Here is a 17227-nt window from a genome sequence, read left to right as displayed (position 1 = left end):
GATCAAACACCCGAGGAAAACAACTAAACGTGGTGCTGTGAAACAAGACCTCAGGCAGTGTCAATTTTTTTTTATTGCCATATGTTACGCAGCTATGCAAACAATCCATGCTCCTATGTAAGCAGTATGAGAACTTGTCAAGTTGGCTTCTTGTGTTCTGTGCTGTCACGTGGTCTGTAGTATGTGATTAGTTGCTTTGGGGCTTTTTTTCTTGGGCTTTTAAGATTGGGAAGCCTCTCTAATTCAGTCACTGTTCTTCCAACCCTGAAAAGAATGTGAATGTGAAATGGAGGCAAGTTGAAGGGGGGATCTGAGAAAGGAGGTAGGAGGATGCCTACATCAATAACTTAATTGCAGTGGTGTTGTTGAAAATCCAGCAAAAAGAAATTGAGTGATGAAACATTACGTATAGCTGTATTTCTGAAGGGCATAGTAGAATGGTTTCTACTGTTCTGTTTAGGCTCAAACGTTTTCTGAAACTTCAGTCAACCTTTTTCCCCTGACTGCTGCTTTCTGTCATGTCAGAGGATGAAGTTTTTGCTGCTGCAGCAGAAGTACCTGGAGTACCTGGAGGATGGCAAGGTCCTGGAGGCACTTCAAGTTCTACGCTGTGAACTGACGCCTCTGAAATATAATACAGAACGCATTCATGTCCTCAGTGGGTAAGTGCTTGGACTTTGAGAGGGCTTTTTGAAGAAATACTGTAGCTTTTGTAGTAGCTTGTACTGACTTTGTAAACTCGAACTGTATTAAAGCTATTATCCCTTTGATAAATAATCTGTAGTGAGATGTGCTGTCTAAAGTGGTGAGTAAAGAAAAAGCATTCAGTAGATAATGTTATATTTTTAGATGCATGCAAGTAACTTGATGTCATTTTTGTTTTGGAACCCAAGTAAATACATATGCATGTATGCTCATTTGATCTTGAGAATTATGGGTCTGTGATCTTACAACTTAAAAAATATGCTTAAATGGGTGAATTTGGTCTAGATTGTTCTTAGATGAAAATAAGGTATTTTTACCTTTCTGAAAACATCCCTCTTGGGGCTCTTCTTATTTTCTTATGTATTGACAATTTGTAGATATCTGTTCTGAAAAATGTCTGTATTCCCTGCCTGTGTTCCTATCAGTCTAAGCTTAAGTAACTTCATTCCAGTTCATATATTGTGACACTGAGAATGCTATATTGTCATGCTTAAAAGTGGTAAGAATGATTCCAGAAAGAGGTCTGTTGGTGTGTGTGTTTTGTTTGTTTGTTTGTGTTTGTTTTTAAACAGGTATCTGATGTGTAGCCATGCAGAAGACCTGCGTGCAAAAGCAGAGTGGGAAGGGAAAGGAACAGCTTCCAGATCTAAACTTTTGGACAAACTCCAGAGTAAGATGTTTGAATGTTTAGAGTTTATTTCCACCTCTGTAAATCAAATGTGTATTACATAGTCATATATACCAGGAAATTTATTCCAACTGCATTTACTAGTTGTTGGTTTCTTTGTTGTTCTTTATGTGCCTCTAGGTTTCAGTCTTCTATAGCTAATCTTCAGCTCTCATTACTTAGTTCTGTTGCACGCATTAATAATGTAATTTAGTGATGAATTCCTCTATTGGACTGGGGGGAAGTTTGTTTTGTAAATGCCAACTATAGTGGGAGGTTGAAACTGTGTCCTAGAACCGCTGTGAATACCAGTAGTGGTTTATAGTGGTCTCAGACTGTGCAGTGGATTTCAGTTTCTCTTTTGGATTCTTGTGGCTTCTGTAATACCATGGATTTTACAACTCTGATACATTGTATTCTTCATTTTGGTAGTATTGAGAATTTCTCAGATGAACCCTTTATAATCTGACAGGTTTTGTTAGGTACTGGGTTGTGAGTGAGCTTGTGTAAACGCTTGCTTGCCAAGACAGTATATGCTATAGCTGTAAATATCTTGCATACAGCTCTGCTTTCCAGAGACTAATGCTTGCCATGTTTACAGGTATACATCTGGAATTACAAGCTGTGCGCACTCTTTTTCAGCAGCTTTAAGCTTTATTCACTAAGTCTTCCAAAAAACACTCAAATCAATGAATGCTTTTCATTTGGTTCTGATATATGTATTTTTCAACAATTTTTTTTTTTTTTTAATAGCATACCTACCCCCATCAGTGATGCTTCCTCCAAGGCGTTTACAGAACCTGCTACGTCAGGCTGTGGAACTACAACGGGACCGGTGCCTATATCATAATACCAAACTAGATAGTAATCTAGATTCTGTCTCGCTGCTTATAGATCATGTTTGTAGTAGGTAAGAAGCCCTTTCTACTTGTAAGATGGCTGGCAGTATCTTCTCTGTTTCTTAAAGTAATTTAATTATGCCTACTGTTTTCAGGATCGTGAAAATGATTCTAATGTGTTTAACAGTTGTGGGGAGAGACAGATCTTAGGAATTGAGTGGCAGGAGGTAGAACTGGGAACATTCATACATTGTGTGTATGGAAGGCTTTGGTAGCTGAATATGAAGTAGTGGAGCCATACTGAAACTTTAAAATTGTTTTTGGGTGGATATGAGGAGGATATGTTATTATGCTAAACCTTAACTGCTTGTTGCTTCACAACTTAGAGCAGCCATTCTGTTTATTAATCAGTATGTGACTGGTGTGTTTTAACTAGGCTATCACTAGAATGTTAATCAGACTGCCTTCGAGCTGACTGGAATGCAGAAAGTCTATTGGAGCACACTAAATAAAGTCAACTTTTAGCTTTTAATAGTGAACAATAAGGTGCTTCTAAGACTCACAAATTAGGGCGTTGAAATAGATATTAAACGTATACTGCATGAATAAAAGAAGTTTGGGAAAATAGTTCTTAATAAGGTAGTAAAAACTATGAATATCTTCTGCGTGCATATTGATGCTGCTTCTGAATCTTTAAAATGCCATACTCTAGACAGAAGCAGGAGGATGTTGGTGTAGTGTGTTTTAATTTATTTTAACAAATACCTAATTTGACTGGCTTTCCTTATATACTGAAAACTTAGCCAAGGACCTAAAAATTCAGTTTAGTTTTTATGGGAAACTTCTGCAATACAGGAATGAGGGTAGGACACCTGCAAAATGCAGGCTATATACAATACCCTTCTGTGTTTTTGCTTTTTCCTTTCTTTCATGTAGTGGGCTAAAACTTGGGCTTATGTGAGACTTTCTTTGTGTTAAGGTTAGTTCATCTGAAAAGTTAAGTACTATCTGATAAACTTGCCTTTAGTGACTTTATGAACTCAGCTGCTTTGAATGCTTGGAATCTGTTTTGAAAGATACAGATTTCCACAGTACTTGCCTGTAACCATCTTAAGGTTTTAAAGTTAACATAAGTGGTACTTCATTCAACTAACTTTTTTTTTAGACTGTTGTTACACTTTCTATCTGCTGCATCACATTGTTCTAGTAGTTTCTCATGTGCATGGACTTTTGACTGTTGCTTATTTTAAGAGCTATTGGAAACGATCAGATAAAGGAATTGTGGCTTCCCTACTTCAGAAGTGAGTCTTAAAAACAAACTAACAGAGTAGTTTAGTCTTTCCACAAACCCATAAATAACAGTAGATGTTCTGTAGGGAGAGTTCAGTGTGTTCAAGTCAACTGTAAAGAGCACGTGAAGATGGACTAGATGGAACTAGGTACCACACCATAAATGTGGACTCCAATTCCGCTGATCTGAATCTACTTGCTGACGTGAAAGTTTGGACTAAGTTTCCCGTTTCCCTTTTTAGTTGGAACTAATGTTTTGGACTTCTGGCAATATTTTAAGTAAGAATGATTAAAAGTGCTCAAATGAGTAGAATGTTCAACTAAATCTTAATAACTTCACAAGAGCAAGTGGTAAGAGAGGAAACTGCTGGGAGTGCAGGCTATACATGGAATCTTACTGTGCATTCTGTTTTGATAATAGATGCTCTTGGAGGGGGGTGATCACTTGTGTACATGGGTCACTCTGAAAGTAATGCCTTCTATCGCAGCAGGCACAAAGAGCACAGTAACACGGTTTGATAGAGCAAATTCTCAGCTGCAAAACACTATTTGTCAACACAGTCACCTCCATGAGCTGTGCATTTTTGCCAGTGTTGAGCAAGAGCCTGCATGCCGCGCTTGTAGAAGTCTGCTTGTGAGGAACACAGCTTGTCTTTCATGTAGCTGTTACTACTGCTGAAACACACTGTGCTGCACCTCACTGTGCTGTCATTCACTGTTTGGTGTCCATAAATGTTCAGCAAGCACTGATGAATGTCAGTGGGCTCAGTGTTTTCTGCATGGAGGAAATCAGTCACACCCCTTTGCTCCATATGCACTTCCGTGTCAGATGCCATTGTGTCCCTCTGCTGCCATCTGTCGCACAGCAACAAAACGTAATGGAATATGGGTGGGAAGGTTTCACCTCTACTGCCATATCACCACCATCTGCCTGTGATGTTGAGCCAACATAATAAAATAGGAGGCATTACTTTTGGAGCAGTCCTTTTGTTTACTACTTTTGCTTATTTTTACCTGGGAAGCCTTTAGGTGGTTTTTGTTTTCCCCTGGAATTTTCTAGGTTTCATGTAAATACACTTAAGTCTGTATTTGCAATGAAACTCAAGTGAGAAATGAATGCTGTTGCATTCTTTTGTGCTTATACTTGGCTAATTCAGCATTTTTGGAAAAGAACTCTGGAGAATAAACCTGGAGAATAAATCTTTCATTCTACATACAGTGGAAAGTAGCTGTTAGTAGTAGTGAAGTTTAGGATTCTGTACATGCAACAGTGGATGACTTTATTAGATACTTTATTTCAGTATGTGAACAACGTGACTCTAGTGTTGTGCTGAATGGAACAACTGGTAAGGAAACAAAAAGCAAAACACTTCTGAGTTACAATAACATCTCATTATGTAGACAAGAAACTACTGAATAACTGCAGCATTATTTAATGTATCACTTGTCTATGAAGCAAATCTTGCTGGGTTCTGTTTCCTTTGTTGGGACTTCTGAGAGAGCTGTGATCTGACTGAGTTGTGAATAGCGTAGTTGAGCACTGGATGTGACTGCAGCAGTGATATCGGCTGTGCTTCTTCACTTTTTTTAGTAACTTCAAGGCTCCATTTCTATGGAAATGGCATATTCCAGCATTTTACTGCTTGTTCTTTGTGTCTTTAAGAAAAGCTCCCGAGATTTTTGTTTTGAAGAAAACAGTGCTTGTATTTTTGTAGAGTGTTTCTTTTAATGCCGTCTGCTGAAGTGGATTTTCTGGGTTACTTTGTATGAAGTATGGATAAAGAATCTCCAACTTCCATGAAGAAACTGCTGCTCTGAGGAAAAATAGTAACTTAATACAGCATGGATAAATAATAATGAGACCTAGCTCTTGCTGTAGGTGCAGGTGTCTGTGTAAGGACTTGTCTGCCTCCCTTTAGGCTTTAAGGAAACAAAGTCTTCTTTCATGGCTGGAGCTTTTAACCTTGAGCTCAGGGTTGTTCAAGTGACAATTAGACAATTCCTGGTCAGCTTAAGGCAGAACAAAGCAGAATAGACTTGTGTTTATTAGAAGTGACTAGACATACCAAAGGAAGATGGATACAGGTATGTGTGTATGTGATGTGGTTATCCTCCCCTGTCATAAAACAGGAAATGAGGGCATGCATGGTGGTTAAGTGTTGCTCAATGGTCTTTAAACACAGACTGGGATGCATCTTCTAATAGAAGGAAGTGGACTAAGAGTATGTGATCATTATATTAACCAGAAATTTCTGGTTTAAAAAGTAGTTTTTCAGGGTGTCTGCCAGCCTGGCTACCACTGACTGTATATTAAAATATGAATGTAAGGAAGTAACTTTTCTTAGGCCAGCTTTTTCTTGTAATAAGTGCAACTGTGTATTCATGTAGGATATTGTTTTCAGGGTAGTGACTTCATATCCCATTAGAGTTGTGTTGTCCTGTTGTGCCAGGCCCTATAAAAACTCACTGGAAGATTAATGCTCAGGATACCTGGAGTAGTTCAGGAATAATTGTTAATGGTTAGGTGTTAACTTTTAGTGCATCCAAACACTGAACTTCATAACATCAGTATTACTTACATAAGCAGTCATCTGCTCTAAAAGCCCACGTTTACTTTAGACTAGCTCCCAATTTCTTATGTAATGGGCAGGCAGTGAATGAAACAGGACGTGTCTCTCCTGATGTTAATGTTTTGACTGTTAGCCTCTCCTCAGAATGTAACTAGAAGATTAAATATTAGCTCTAAGGAAATGCTTAACCCTTTCAGTAGTTTATCATAGAATATTTAGTTTAATAAATGTCTAATACATAATAAAATGGTGTGGCTTTGGTTAGGGGAAGCCTGTTGGGTTGAATACTTGAAGTGTTAATAACATGATGAGAGTGGTTAAGCCCTGATAAATGCTGCCTAGAGAAGCAGCGTTCAAAGCCAGGTTAGATGGGATTTTGGAAACCTGGTCTGGTGGGTAGCAGCCCTGCCCATGGCAGGAGATTGGAAGTAGATGAACTTGAGGGTTCTTTCTAAACCAAGCCATTCTGTGATTCTATTGTGATATGCTTAATGTTGTGTGTGGCACTCTGCAAGAAAAACTTAAACAAGTGAAAAATACATTGCATAACGAAGAAAACCCCACAACTTAATGCAAGCTCACATTCAAGAAAGACTTTTTTTTCTTTTTTAATTCAACTTCTATCTAAGAATTATTGTTTAGAATCTTGCATTGTCTGGTTATTAAATACATAAAATGACTTTGCACGTTAATAAAATTCTTTGTGTGTGGTTCAGTGAGACTAATTGTAGTATTTTCTACACATCACAGAAGTGTACAGTAAAAAAGCTGTTTCTGCCCTAGTGAGGTGAGGTTTATTCCAGGTTATATGAAGCATAATGGATATGTTAGGGTAATAAGACTATCTCTGCAATTAGTTATGATTACTTGATACTGTTTTTTCAGACTTGTCTAAGTTACCTGGTCTGGCACTTAAATACTTCCTGAATTTTTATTAGACTGGTGTTGTTTATATGAATCTTACTGCTTTCTTCTTAATATTTTTTTGTTTAATGCATCCCTTTCTTTTTTTTCCCTTAGGAAACAGTTCCCTTGCTATACACAGCAGATCCTAACAGAGCACTGTAACGAAGTGTGGTTCTGTAAATTCTCTAATGATGGCACTAAACTAGCAACGGGATCCAAGGATACAACTGTTATTATCTGGCAGGTTGATCCAGTAAGTGTGCAACGTATGTTAAAATGTGTGTGTGATATTTATTTATATATAAATATATATATATTTGCTAGAATGTTTATTCCTTTTTTCCTAAGACAGGCTAGCATGTACTGTAGCCCACTGAGTAGAGGATTTGTCTAGGATGTAAGAAGCTGAAGATAGCAGTCTAAGTTATTGAAGACACTTGAATACCCATTGCCTTCAGGGTCTGAAACGTTGTCTGCTTTGCCCCTTAACCAGCACTGCTGAGTAGAGCCTGATAGTGCCCTCCAGGGGTGCTTCCTAGCTTGAAGGCTTTGAGAAGCATCGGGAGACAGTGGAAGGAACATGGCAGTGTTAACAGATGATCACTTTCTTCTAAGAGACTTGCTAACATATGTGACTAAATGCTTAAATTAACCTTTTACTACATTTGAGTTTAAATAAGTCTGTCCATCTCACATTACAGGCCACACTTCTAGTTTGTATCAAATGTGAGCCACTCTTCCTCTTGTGTCAAATATCCGACAGATACAAGATTTGTATCTTCTACCTGTATGTATTCTTACCTAAATAAAAAGTTTAAGTGAATCCAAGGTCCTTTAGAAACGGAATGGAGATAATATATCTTTCATATCAACTGAAAGCTGTCAGTAAGACTTTAATGTATGCACGCAAGGAGCTGAAGTTGTTGATGCTCATGAAACACTATCAGAAATAAGATTCTTACAGGTCTTAACAACACATTTGCAGACTGCTAAGCTAAGCAGAAGACGAAAGGTTTTTATGGCCCCATACAAACTTCAGTAGGATTTGAGAGCTGAAATTGATCCTGTTCTACAATCTCCCTCTATTTAGGAAGCTATGTAACTTTAGTCCTTTTTGATTGTGTATAATTATGTAACTCTTATAAATTAGCAAATTTTCAGGTGCAGAACTATTGTTTGGCTTTTGCCATGTTACTGCAGCCAGTGTGCTCTGAGCTGAGAGGTATACAGTAACATAATCTGATTTTTGTGCTTAATGTGATTTTTTTTTTTTAATTAAAAACAACAAAAAACACCAATTCTAAGTAAACTGAGGATCAAATGGCTTTGCTGTTGATTTGTTACTTGACTTTGTATTGACGGCTTTTAATTCACAGCATTCTGACGGTACTTTTCATAGAGAATTGCTAGCTAACCAAATAAACACATTGTATTTTGGGTTATCGTAACACTTTGATTTGTGGGTTGTTACTGGAACAAAATCTCCAGTAAACAGTAGAAAAGCTGTGTTGAGTTCTGCCTTCTGTATTTGAGTCCAGGCTAAACAAAAGAAACCTCTTAAAACCTTTCAAGGAGGTAGATTTCTTAATAACTTTAGGCCACATAACTGATATCAAATTTGCCAGAGCATACTTTTCATGTTTCCTGTAGCAGCTGACAGTGTCTTTTAAGTCATAAATTTAATCAGATTCTCAAGCCTTTAGGTAAATAAAATTATTCTATTTTGCCTATATAAGCTGTAAGGAAACAACCATCCAACTCTGGGCTGGTGATGGGGGGCACACTGTTCTAAATGTGTTTCGTTTCCATACTGATGTATTATTTTTTTTTTAAGACCAGTCTTCTTGTCATTTAAACTGTCTTAATCTGTGCTTCTGTTTTCATCTGCTCATTTCACTGTTCCTTCAGTAGCATTAAATAATACCTTGGGTCAGCTAGATTTTAGTGTGGAATAAATTATTTCTCTTTTAGAAAGAGTGGTGGAATCCCTAGTGCACTAACACTAGACATCACCTTGTCTGGAATGCATCTTCTTTGGTAGAGCTTGTCTTCAACTTGTTTCTTACTGAAACTTGTTTTTCACTATGCCTTCTTAAAGCTATTGACAGGTGTTTGACTTCTCAGCTGAGGGCTTAATAGCTGAATAGTCTTGTCTTCTTCATAACAAAAATTTGGGAAGTTGTATGTAACGGGTAGAAATGCTAAGATTTGTTTTGGTGGCAGATGGGAAGCGAACTGACTAAATTTGGGGATGTTTACCTGAAATACTTCTCACTGCTGTTTTAGTGAGAGCAGGACAAATTATAGCAGTTCTGTTGTATTTGTAGAGAAGGATGAGAACAGTATGAGAGTGACAGCCACAATTCCTATCATTAGAAGAGAAAAATGATACGCATCCTCTTGCCTCTCAAATGAGGTGCTGTGGAAGTGGCAGGCTACCCTTACACTGGGATTAGTATAAAAATAAAAAGCAGCCGCTGCAGACAAGCTCCAGGATGAGAGTTGTCAGACGTGACTCCGTTCCTTTACAGATTGGTTCAGGTAGAGACCCAGCAGTGTCTAATGCAGATCAGGAATAATGTGATCAGAATGAAGAAGGAGAGGCCTTGAGGAAGTCCGTGTGTTTGCTCCTGTTATTTGTGTTCTTTGAAGATTGTTCTTAGCCCATTTTCTTTTGAGGCGTTTTGTAGCTGGCAGAATGAAGAAAGGTTCAGGCTGACAGAGTTGCTGAATCCCTCACAGTTGATCCCAGAAAACAGACCATGTTGTGCTCTTTCTCTGTTGAGAATGTTCTTTCTCTGGAATTCCAACTCAAGAGATGCTCTGCTGCCTAATGCTAAAACAAGTGAAAATGAGACAGTCTGAGAAATCAAACACCTTCAAATGAGTCATTTTGAAGAGAAGTATGAGGCAAAAACAACCCCCCCCAGTCAAACAAAACCAGAAAAAAACAGGCAAACAAAGAAACCGTCACAAAAATTGTTGTAAGCAGTTCAGTAAGATCTGTTCTATGCAACATGTTACTGTAATTCAGAAGCTACTTCATGATTTTTTCACAGTATCTAGTTGTACTACTTATCCTCATAGGAAGATACTTGAAAGTCAAGTTCCTTTGACAAGTCAGCATTAGAACAGTTGTAAGAAAAGCCTGTGTAAAATAACTCTGCATGTGCAAAGTATGCTTCATTCACAAAGTCTGGTGGAAAGGGGGTTTTGGTTATTAATTCTGCTTAACCATAACGATTTTTCAGCACGTTTATGTTTTACTTCTAACTTAATTCCATAAAATATGGATAACAGTACTTCTGTGTTCCAATGGAGGTAGGGATTTGTTTTGACGTGTAAGGTTTCTGTAGTATCAAGTGCCATGTAACATAAAACTTTGTACACAGTGACGTTTTGTGAGTTCCACATTCAGAAGAACCATGGAAGATTAGAACCACATACCTACGAGTTTTTGTTTGTTTTTTGTTTTTGGCATTTGTTTTTGTTTTGCACAAGCTTTTGCCTTATGGTCAGACTATAAACTAGCAGCTGCTTTTCCAGTAAGAACTTATTCACATGACTTGTAAAGTGGACTTGTAAAATGCCAGTGCCAAGTTGCATAAAGCAAAGTGTCCATGCTGTACTTGGACACGCTGTACATATGAACTTTAGTAGAAGCTCATTTGTATTGCCTCAACAGAATCTCTCTTGTTTCAGGATACTCACCAGCTAAAACTACTTAAGACATTAGAAGGTCATGCATATGGAGTCTCTTATATTGCTTGGAGTCCAGATGACAACTATCTTGTTGCCTGTGGCCCAGATGATTGTTCTGAGCTTTGGCTCTGGAATGTACAAGTAAGTGGTGACTGAGAGTATGAAAAATAACTCTGTGGTCAGCTTGCAGCATTTTTAAAAGAAGGTATATCTTAATGTGTGTGTGTGTGTGTATATATATATATATATATATATATATATACATATGAATGTCTATTAAGCATGAAGGATATCAGTTCTTCAGACTTTCTGTACAAATGTTTGAGCATAAAGAAAACAGACAACTTTTTTTTCTCTAATTTGGGTAACAGCCAACGAATTCTGTACTCCTTTTGTACAGATCTGAAAATAGAGTTCAAGTCTGAATGCTTGAGACTTTGTAGCAGTTCTGATGTACCTGATGACTGACTGATCATTTCTAAGAAGGAATTGCACAAGTCCACAAGACCGTAGAGAGCTACTGAAGAGAAGAACAGCAGAAATCAAAAGAAACAGAACAGAAATAACAATCTAAGGAAGGAAATAATTTGCAGAAGATTTTAGAAATAGTGTGCATCTCTTAATTTGTTTCTTCTTGTTCTGTGTCACCCTCCCAGTGGTTCTAGTGAAAGGTCCACAGAGACTCCAACTTCTGTCTTTCAGTCAGAAAATAGGGAATTTGGCCACTTGCTCCATCTTTGAAAGCTCTTTTCTGCTGTTGATTTTTATGGGCAGCTGAATTGATACAAAAGCTTTCCTGGCTTCAGCTGTGGGCTGTATAGTCTTCATTGTACTGTTTAGACTCTGAACTAATTTAGTTCCCTAGAAACAACAAAGAAAAAAAAAGTGTTTTGTTTTTTTTTCCACCCTTGGAATACTTTTGTTCTGTTTCAATTTATTTAATTGGCTTAGTGAAGTAAATTGGCTCAGTGAAGAGCACTAGAGCTGGCACAAGGCTGAAGAGAGAAACCCTTACTGCTTTGGCAATGGTAAGCCATTTGTTGGCTCTCTGTCATGTGAAACAGCAGTGTTATGAGCTAGGCGTGAAAGCTGAAGTTTGGCATGGAGAGCTTCAGCTCAGTGAGGAAAGCGTTCAGAATATATATGAATATATGTATATATATATGTTTTTCCTAAACATAGTTTTGTTGTCTGTTTTCCTTTGTTCTACTGTAGCCTTCTCGCTCCCCATGTTTTGTTTAGTTTGATTTCATATCTTGCTCTTACACTTTCTTCTGAGTTGAGTTTCCCTCTTTAAACTGCAATCGTACAGTTGTCTGTTGCGCCCACTGCTTCACCCCTCTTGATTTGAGGGACAAAATGATAAATTTCCCCAAATCAAGTCTGAGGAAATGCTGAGGATGCTGTGGTATCTCTCCTTTTATTGCATTATCCATAGGGTTTTTTTGTTTGCTTGCTTGTTTTGTTTTTTAAGTGAGTGTTGAAACGTGTGTACCTCCAGCCACTGTGCAAGTCAGATAAAGTTATCAGTGTCATTTTGGGAGAGGGTTCTCCTGGCTGGTATCAGGCATTACTATCTTTATTTTCCAGACTGGGGAGCTGAGGACAAAGATGAGCCAATCTCATGAAGACAGTTTAACAAGTGTGGCCTGGAATCCTGATGGGAAGCGTTTTGTAACAGGAGGTCAGCGTGGACAGTTCTATCAGTGTGTAAGTTCTCTGTATCTGTCACACTGAAAACAAAGCTAGAAAGAAACATTTTGTTGCAGTCCAATGTGAGTTTTGATGCTTTTTTTTGTTGTTTTCTTTTGTGCATGTATTAAAATGGATCTTCACAGATAAGCTTTAAAAAAAACCCTTCAAATCCACTGCAGTTTGTATGAATAATACACATGCTACTATTTCAGCAGCATTCCTATTTCTGTGTAGTAGTCAGAAGGGCTCAAACACATTCACAGAGCAATTATCATGCATAAGGGAGGATTTGTGGGCTGGAAGTTTTTGTCATAGATTCTCTTGAAAACAGACCATTAAAAAGTAGTGCTTTTGTCCATGTATTTCGCTTATCCCTCAGAATTTTATGTATCATTTTTTAGTTTTTGCATGCTGTCGTTGCTTAGTATAAGCAGAAATTTGAAGCCCTCACTTCATAATTAGTGTTAATTTTTAGATAGTGTTCTGCAGTCTCACCCATACTCTTATTTGTCATCTGAGTTGGTGTCCAGAATGACGCTGCTGTATGCAAACCTCACTCACTGCACAAGTGAGCTTGCAGATTGCTCCCTGACATGACGTGCTTGCTTCTTTTCTGGTTTGGTATGTGCAAAGAAGGGGATTCACAGCTCTCCAGGACAGATAGTTACAAAAGTCTTCAGTTAATCCAATCCAAGTCCTAAATCATTAAGTCCTCATCATTAAATGGTAAGACTGCTTTTTGTAGCTGCTGTGTGAACAGAAGGTGAAAAAGATGTTTGTCGTGTAACTCCTCCTGAAATCTGAGCCTAAAAGTTTGTATATCTATTTATTCGTTCTGATCAGGACTTAGATGGTAATCTCCTTGACTCCTGGGAAGGGGTTAGAGTACAATGCCTTTGGTGCTTGAGTGATGGAAAAACAGTTTTAGCGTCGGACACACACCAGCGAATTCGGGGTTATAACTTTGAGGATCTTACAGACAGGAACATGTAAGTACCAAGCTTTGAATTCCTGGTTGTGTGAGAAGACTGAGGAAGTGTTCGGGGTAGGATAAGAAATAACTTCTTGGAAAGCTCGCTGTATTAAAAGGGGAATAACGTGGGATAAGAATTTGTGATTTCCAGCTGCAGCTAGAAGTGTTAAAGCAGTTATTAGAAATAACTTCATAAGCACTGGAGTTTTCCTGTCCATGTTTTGGCATTTTTGTTATTAAATGTTGTACTTGCCTCACATATATAATATGTCCATATAATAATATATCCTGCTTCGAAGTTAGGAGCTGTATTTGCGGCTTCAAATTCATTTAGTCTTGGGACTTATCATAAGTGTAAGGAAAATCACAAACTGTTGCAGACCTGGCTGGTATTGACATAGAGATGTACTAAATTTCAAATTGAAATTCACATTCAGCACTGTCTTTCTCCACTAATAGAAGCGCAGAGATGGGACGTACTTTTTGCCATGGTGTTGCGTTATCGTATCGTTAACTGTGATGTCTTTCAATTTCAGAGTACAAGAAGATCACCCTATAATGTCGTTTACTATTTCAAAAAATGGCCGCTTAGCTTTGTTAAATGTAGCAACTCAGGTGAGTTTGTGACAGTAAATGGAAATGCAAATAAATCTGTCTGCAACTACCAACTGCTTCTAAATATCTTGATGGAATTTGGCATATTTGATATTAACAGGTTGTGTTTAGTTTAATACGAAGACCTTAATGTTATACTACACTTATGAATATTCTCTGAGAAGAAGGTAATCTTATCCTTGAGACTGACTTTTTGAGTTGATTTATCATCAAGGCTTTAATACTCTGAAAAATGTATTATTAAATGTTATTATCTGGCAATAACAGAGAAAATATATGTGTTTCTGGTTTGGGAACCTTGATTAAATATGGTTTTCAAAATGGAAGGCGCTACAGCCAGGAAGTTGAAGCTAGCAATTTGGAATATCTTTACTCTCTTGATTTAGTAGCGCTACCAAAATTGTCTGAAGTATCGCATCCTGTTTAACTTGTTTTATAAAACATTTCAAAAGAATGCAGTGGGTAATGTCCAATGCTTTTAAAACAACAACAAAATCTTCTGTACTTCTGATTTGCAGGGAGTTCACTTATGGGACTTACAAGACAGAGTTTTAGTGAGGAAGTATCAAGGAGTTACACAAGGATTTTACACAATTCACTCATGTTTTGGGGGTCATAATGAAGACTTCATTGCGAGTGGCAGCGAAGGTAACATCATCCCTTTTGTACAGAAAACTGGAATGCTGTATCCTTCCTATACCTTACTTTCATAATGTTAGCAGCTGTAATCTCTAAGAACAAGCAAATGGTTCATTGAATAGGTCTGAGGAGCACTGAGATTGTAGCATACTTCAAGAAATAACTGTTTACTAACAGAATCTTTTGAGAGAATGGTGCTAGGAGAAAGCACTGATGAATTTATTATGTTGTCCTCTAAAGCAGCTGAACAGTTTTAATTAAAAGCGGGTGGGGTGTTCTTGAGGGTTTCTTTTCTTTCTGTGGTATGACGCACTGATGGCCTGAGTCAGAAATACTACTGCAGAGTAACAGCCTCATTTGCCTGTTGAAGGTACAGGTGTGGTGAGGTGATCTGAATTTCAGTCACAGTTTCCAGCTTCATTACAAAGGAGTAGCCTCAAATTAAGCAGTTGTTGACATAATCTAGAAGGGTTCTTTAGTAATCAAAGGCTTTGTGTGATGTGTTTTTATTCAACTCTTCTGTGGTAAGAAAAGAAATTATTAATGGCTTGTGTCTTGAATTGATTCAGTTCTGTTGCTGATGTAGTGCCATCACCTCCCACTGAGGTTACATGCAGGGCTGAGGATTACACTTGAAATATAATCACTGCGTAACTCGTGTGTGTTAGGAAATAGGACCAGGACATCACTAATATTGTCTTTTAGAAGACAGCAAATACATCTAAAACCTTACTCTTTGACAAGGCCTGCTGGTAGAGGATACTGACTGAAGTTCAGCATCTCCAATCCAGTGTGAACCTCTTTGTGGCTCAAGTTGCCTATTTTCATTGCTGTAAACTACTCAGTGCTGGTAGAAGCTTATGGCACCTTACTTAGATATGGCCTACCTGAGGCTATTGCCTCTGCACAGTTTGCAATTGTTGCAAATGTGGCTACTGACAAAAACTCTATTTAAACAAACAAACCAAAACAATGAAACAAAAACATAATGGATTACGTTGTCACAACCAATTATACTTAGGGGGATGCCCTGTCAACTAGGTAGGCTTTTTTTTCCCAACACTTCAGGGAGAAAACAAAGGTCTCTTTCTGAGAGGGAAATTGACTGCTGCCTTACTGTAGCTAACATATTTTTTTCTAAAACAAAATACAGGCATTCTGACAAGCACCGAAATACTGGTTTGTGTTTAGGCTTTGATTCTCCCTGACAGCAGAGGCTTGCATGTCCAGTATTTAAGCAGAGAGTGAATGGTGTTATTTGATGAATAGCGTGGATGCGTAGTCTCCCGAAATCAACCAGAACGTTTGCATTAATACAAGTGTATGTAAAGGTGTTGTACCCAAATGGGCTGGTTCAGCAGAAGACAATTGAGTTATCAGGTGATTCCGTGATGCTGTTCTAGCAGGTAGGTCAGAAAGCAAGTTTGTTTTGTAGGGGATTGGGAAGAGGAGTAGAGAAGGATTGTTTTGTTTGCTAAGTCTTCAGAATGACTTATGCATTAAAACCTTCCAAACAGATTAAAATACCACAAGTCGATGTGTTAGTACTTAATGGTTTTGTAATGCCAATAATGCACACTTGTTCAGTTTAAATAGCTCTATCTGGAATATTCCAGAGCCTTAACTAGCAAGATCAACCCACAGGTTTGTTAAAGGCTGCTAATCTACTGTTGGGGAGGGGGAAATAAATTACTTAGTCCTTAAAATGGTTGATTATGAAACACAACATAAAAAAAAATCGCAGTGGAGTGTTTGACCATTTCACTATTTCAGTTCTTGTATATTGCAACAATGAATTAAAAGCTTCCTTTCACGAAATAAGATCTGTGGGATTGTTTATTGCATCTATTTGCATTTGAATACAACTCAAGAATTAATTGTTGGCAAAAGCAGAAATAGCTTGTAATTCGAGACTTTAAATGGAGTATTTCTATGTCTCTAGTAGCAAGATTTGCTCCATTAGCTGCAGAGCTGTGATCTTATCTAGTGCATATTAACATGTGATGGTTGTAAATATTCTAGTACTTGTGATTTATAACCATGTACTAAGCTGTGAATATGATTGTTTTAAAAAACTAGTTGCAATGTAATCTTACTCAAAGGGAACGCTTACAACTACGTATTCTTAAGAGTAAGTAAATCAACTTGCTTTTTATTTATGTGCTGGCTTATTTGCATTGTAGTCACTTGTTTTTCCTGTGGGTCTTAAAAGGAAGCATTCAACAGATGTAGCCTATGTCTTTGTAATTGCTGAGAGCTTGCGTGGAAGTGCTCTTTGACATGACAAATTGATTTGTGTAGAGCAATGTTTCTCATGTTTTTCTTTAATGCACGTTTTCTTTAGATCACAAAGTATATATTTGGCACAAGCGTAGCGAGCTGCCAATTGCGGAGCTGACAGGGCACACACGTACTGTTAACTGTGTGAGCTGGAACCCGCAGATTCCATCCATGATGGCCAGCGCCTCTGATGATGGCACTGTTAGAATATGGGGACCAGCGCCTTTTGTAGACAACCAGGATATTGAAGGTGAGCGTGTGTGTGTGTGTGTGTGTGCATGCCTGTTTTCTAATCACTGTGAACTGCTTCAGTGAGTTTTCTGTGCTTCAGTGAGTTTTCTGTGCT

The 17227-nt window shown here is 37.9% G+C and overlaps 1 protein-coding gene across 1 annotated transcript in view; it reads left to right on the top strand.

The window, feature by feature from the left end:
- Nucleotides 1–17227, top strand: part of WDR26 (WD repeat domain 26) — a 28161-nt gene that overhangs the window by 8156 nt on the left and 2778 nt on the right. Inside the window, exons 4-13 of the mRNA XM_072331832.1 lie at nt 526–662; nt 1278–1375; nt 2126–2282; nt 7092–7230; nt 10680–10820; nt 12270–12389; nt 13218–13363; nt 13884–13962; nt 14481–14610; nt 16946–17131. Of these exons, the coding sequence (XP_072187933.1) occupies nt 526–662; nt 1278–1375; nt 2126–2282; nt 7092–7230; nt 10680–10820; nt 12270–12389; nt 13218–13363; nt 13884–13962; nt 14481–14610; nt 16946–17131 (1333 nt within the window). The remainder of the gene's footprint in view (nt 1–525; nt 663–1277; nt 1376–2125; nt 2283–7091; nt 7231–10679; nt 10821–12269; nt 12390–13217; nt 13364–13883; nt 13963–14480; nt 14611–16945; nt 17132–17227) is intronic.

This window comes from Excalfactoria chinensis, chromosome 3 (genome assembly GCF_039878825.1).
Source record: "Excalfactoria chinensis isolate bCotChi1 chromosome 3, bCotChi1.hap2, whole genome shotgun sequence".
Classification (NCBI taxonomy): Eukaryota; Metazoa; Chordata; class Aves; order Galliformes; family Phasianidae; genus Excalfactoria; species Excalfactoria chinensis.
Note: the sequence above shows the minus strand (reverse complement) of the source record. Positions and strands in the feature narration are given on the sequence as shown.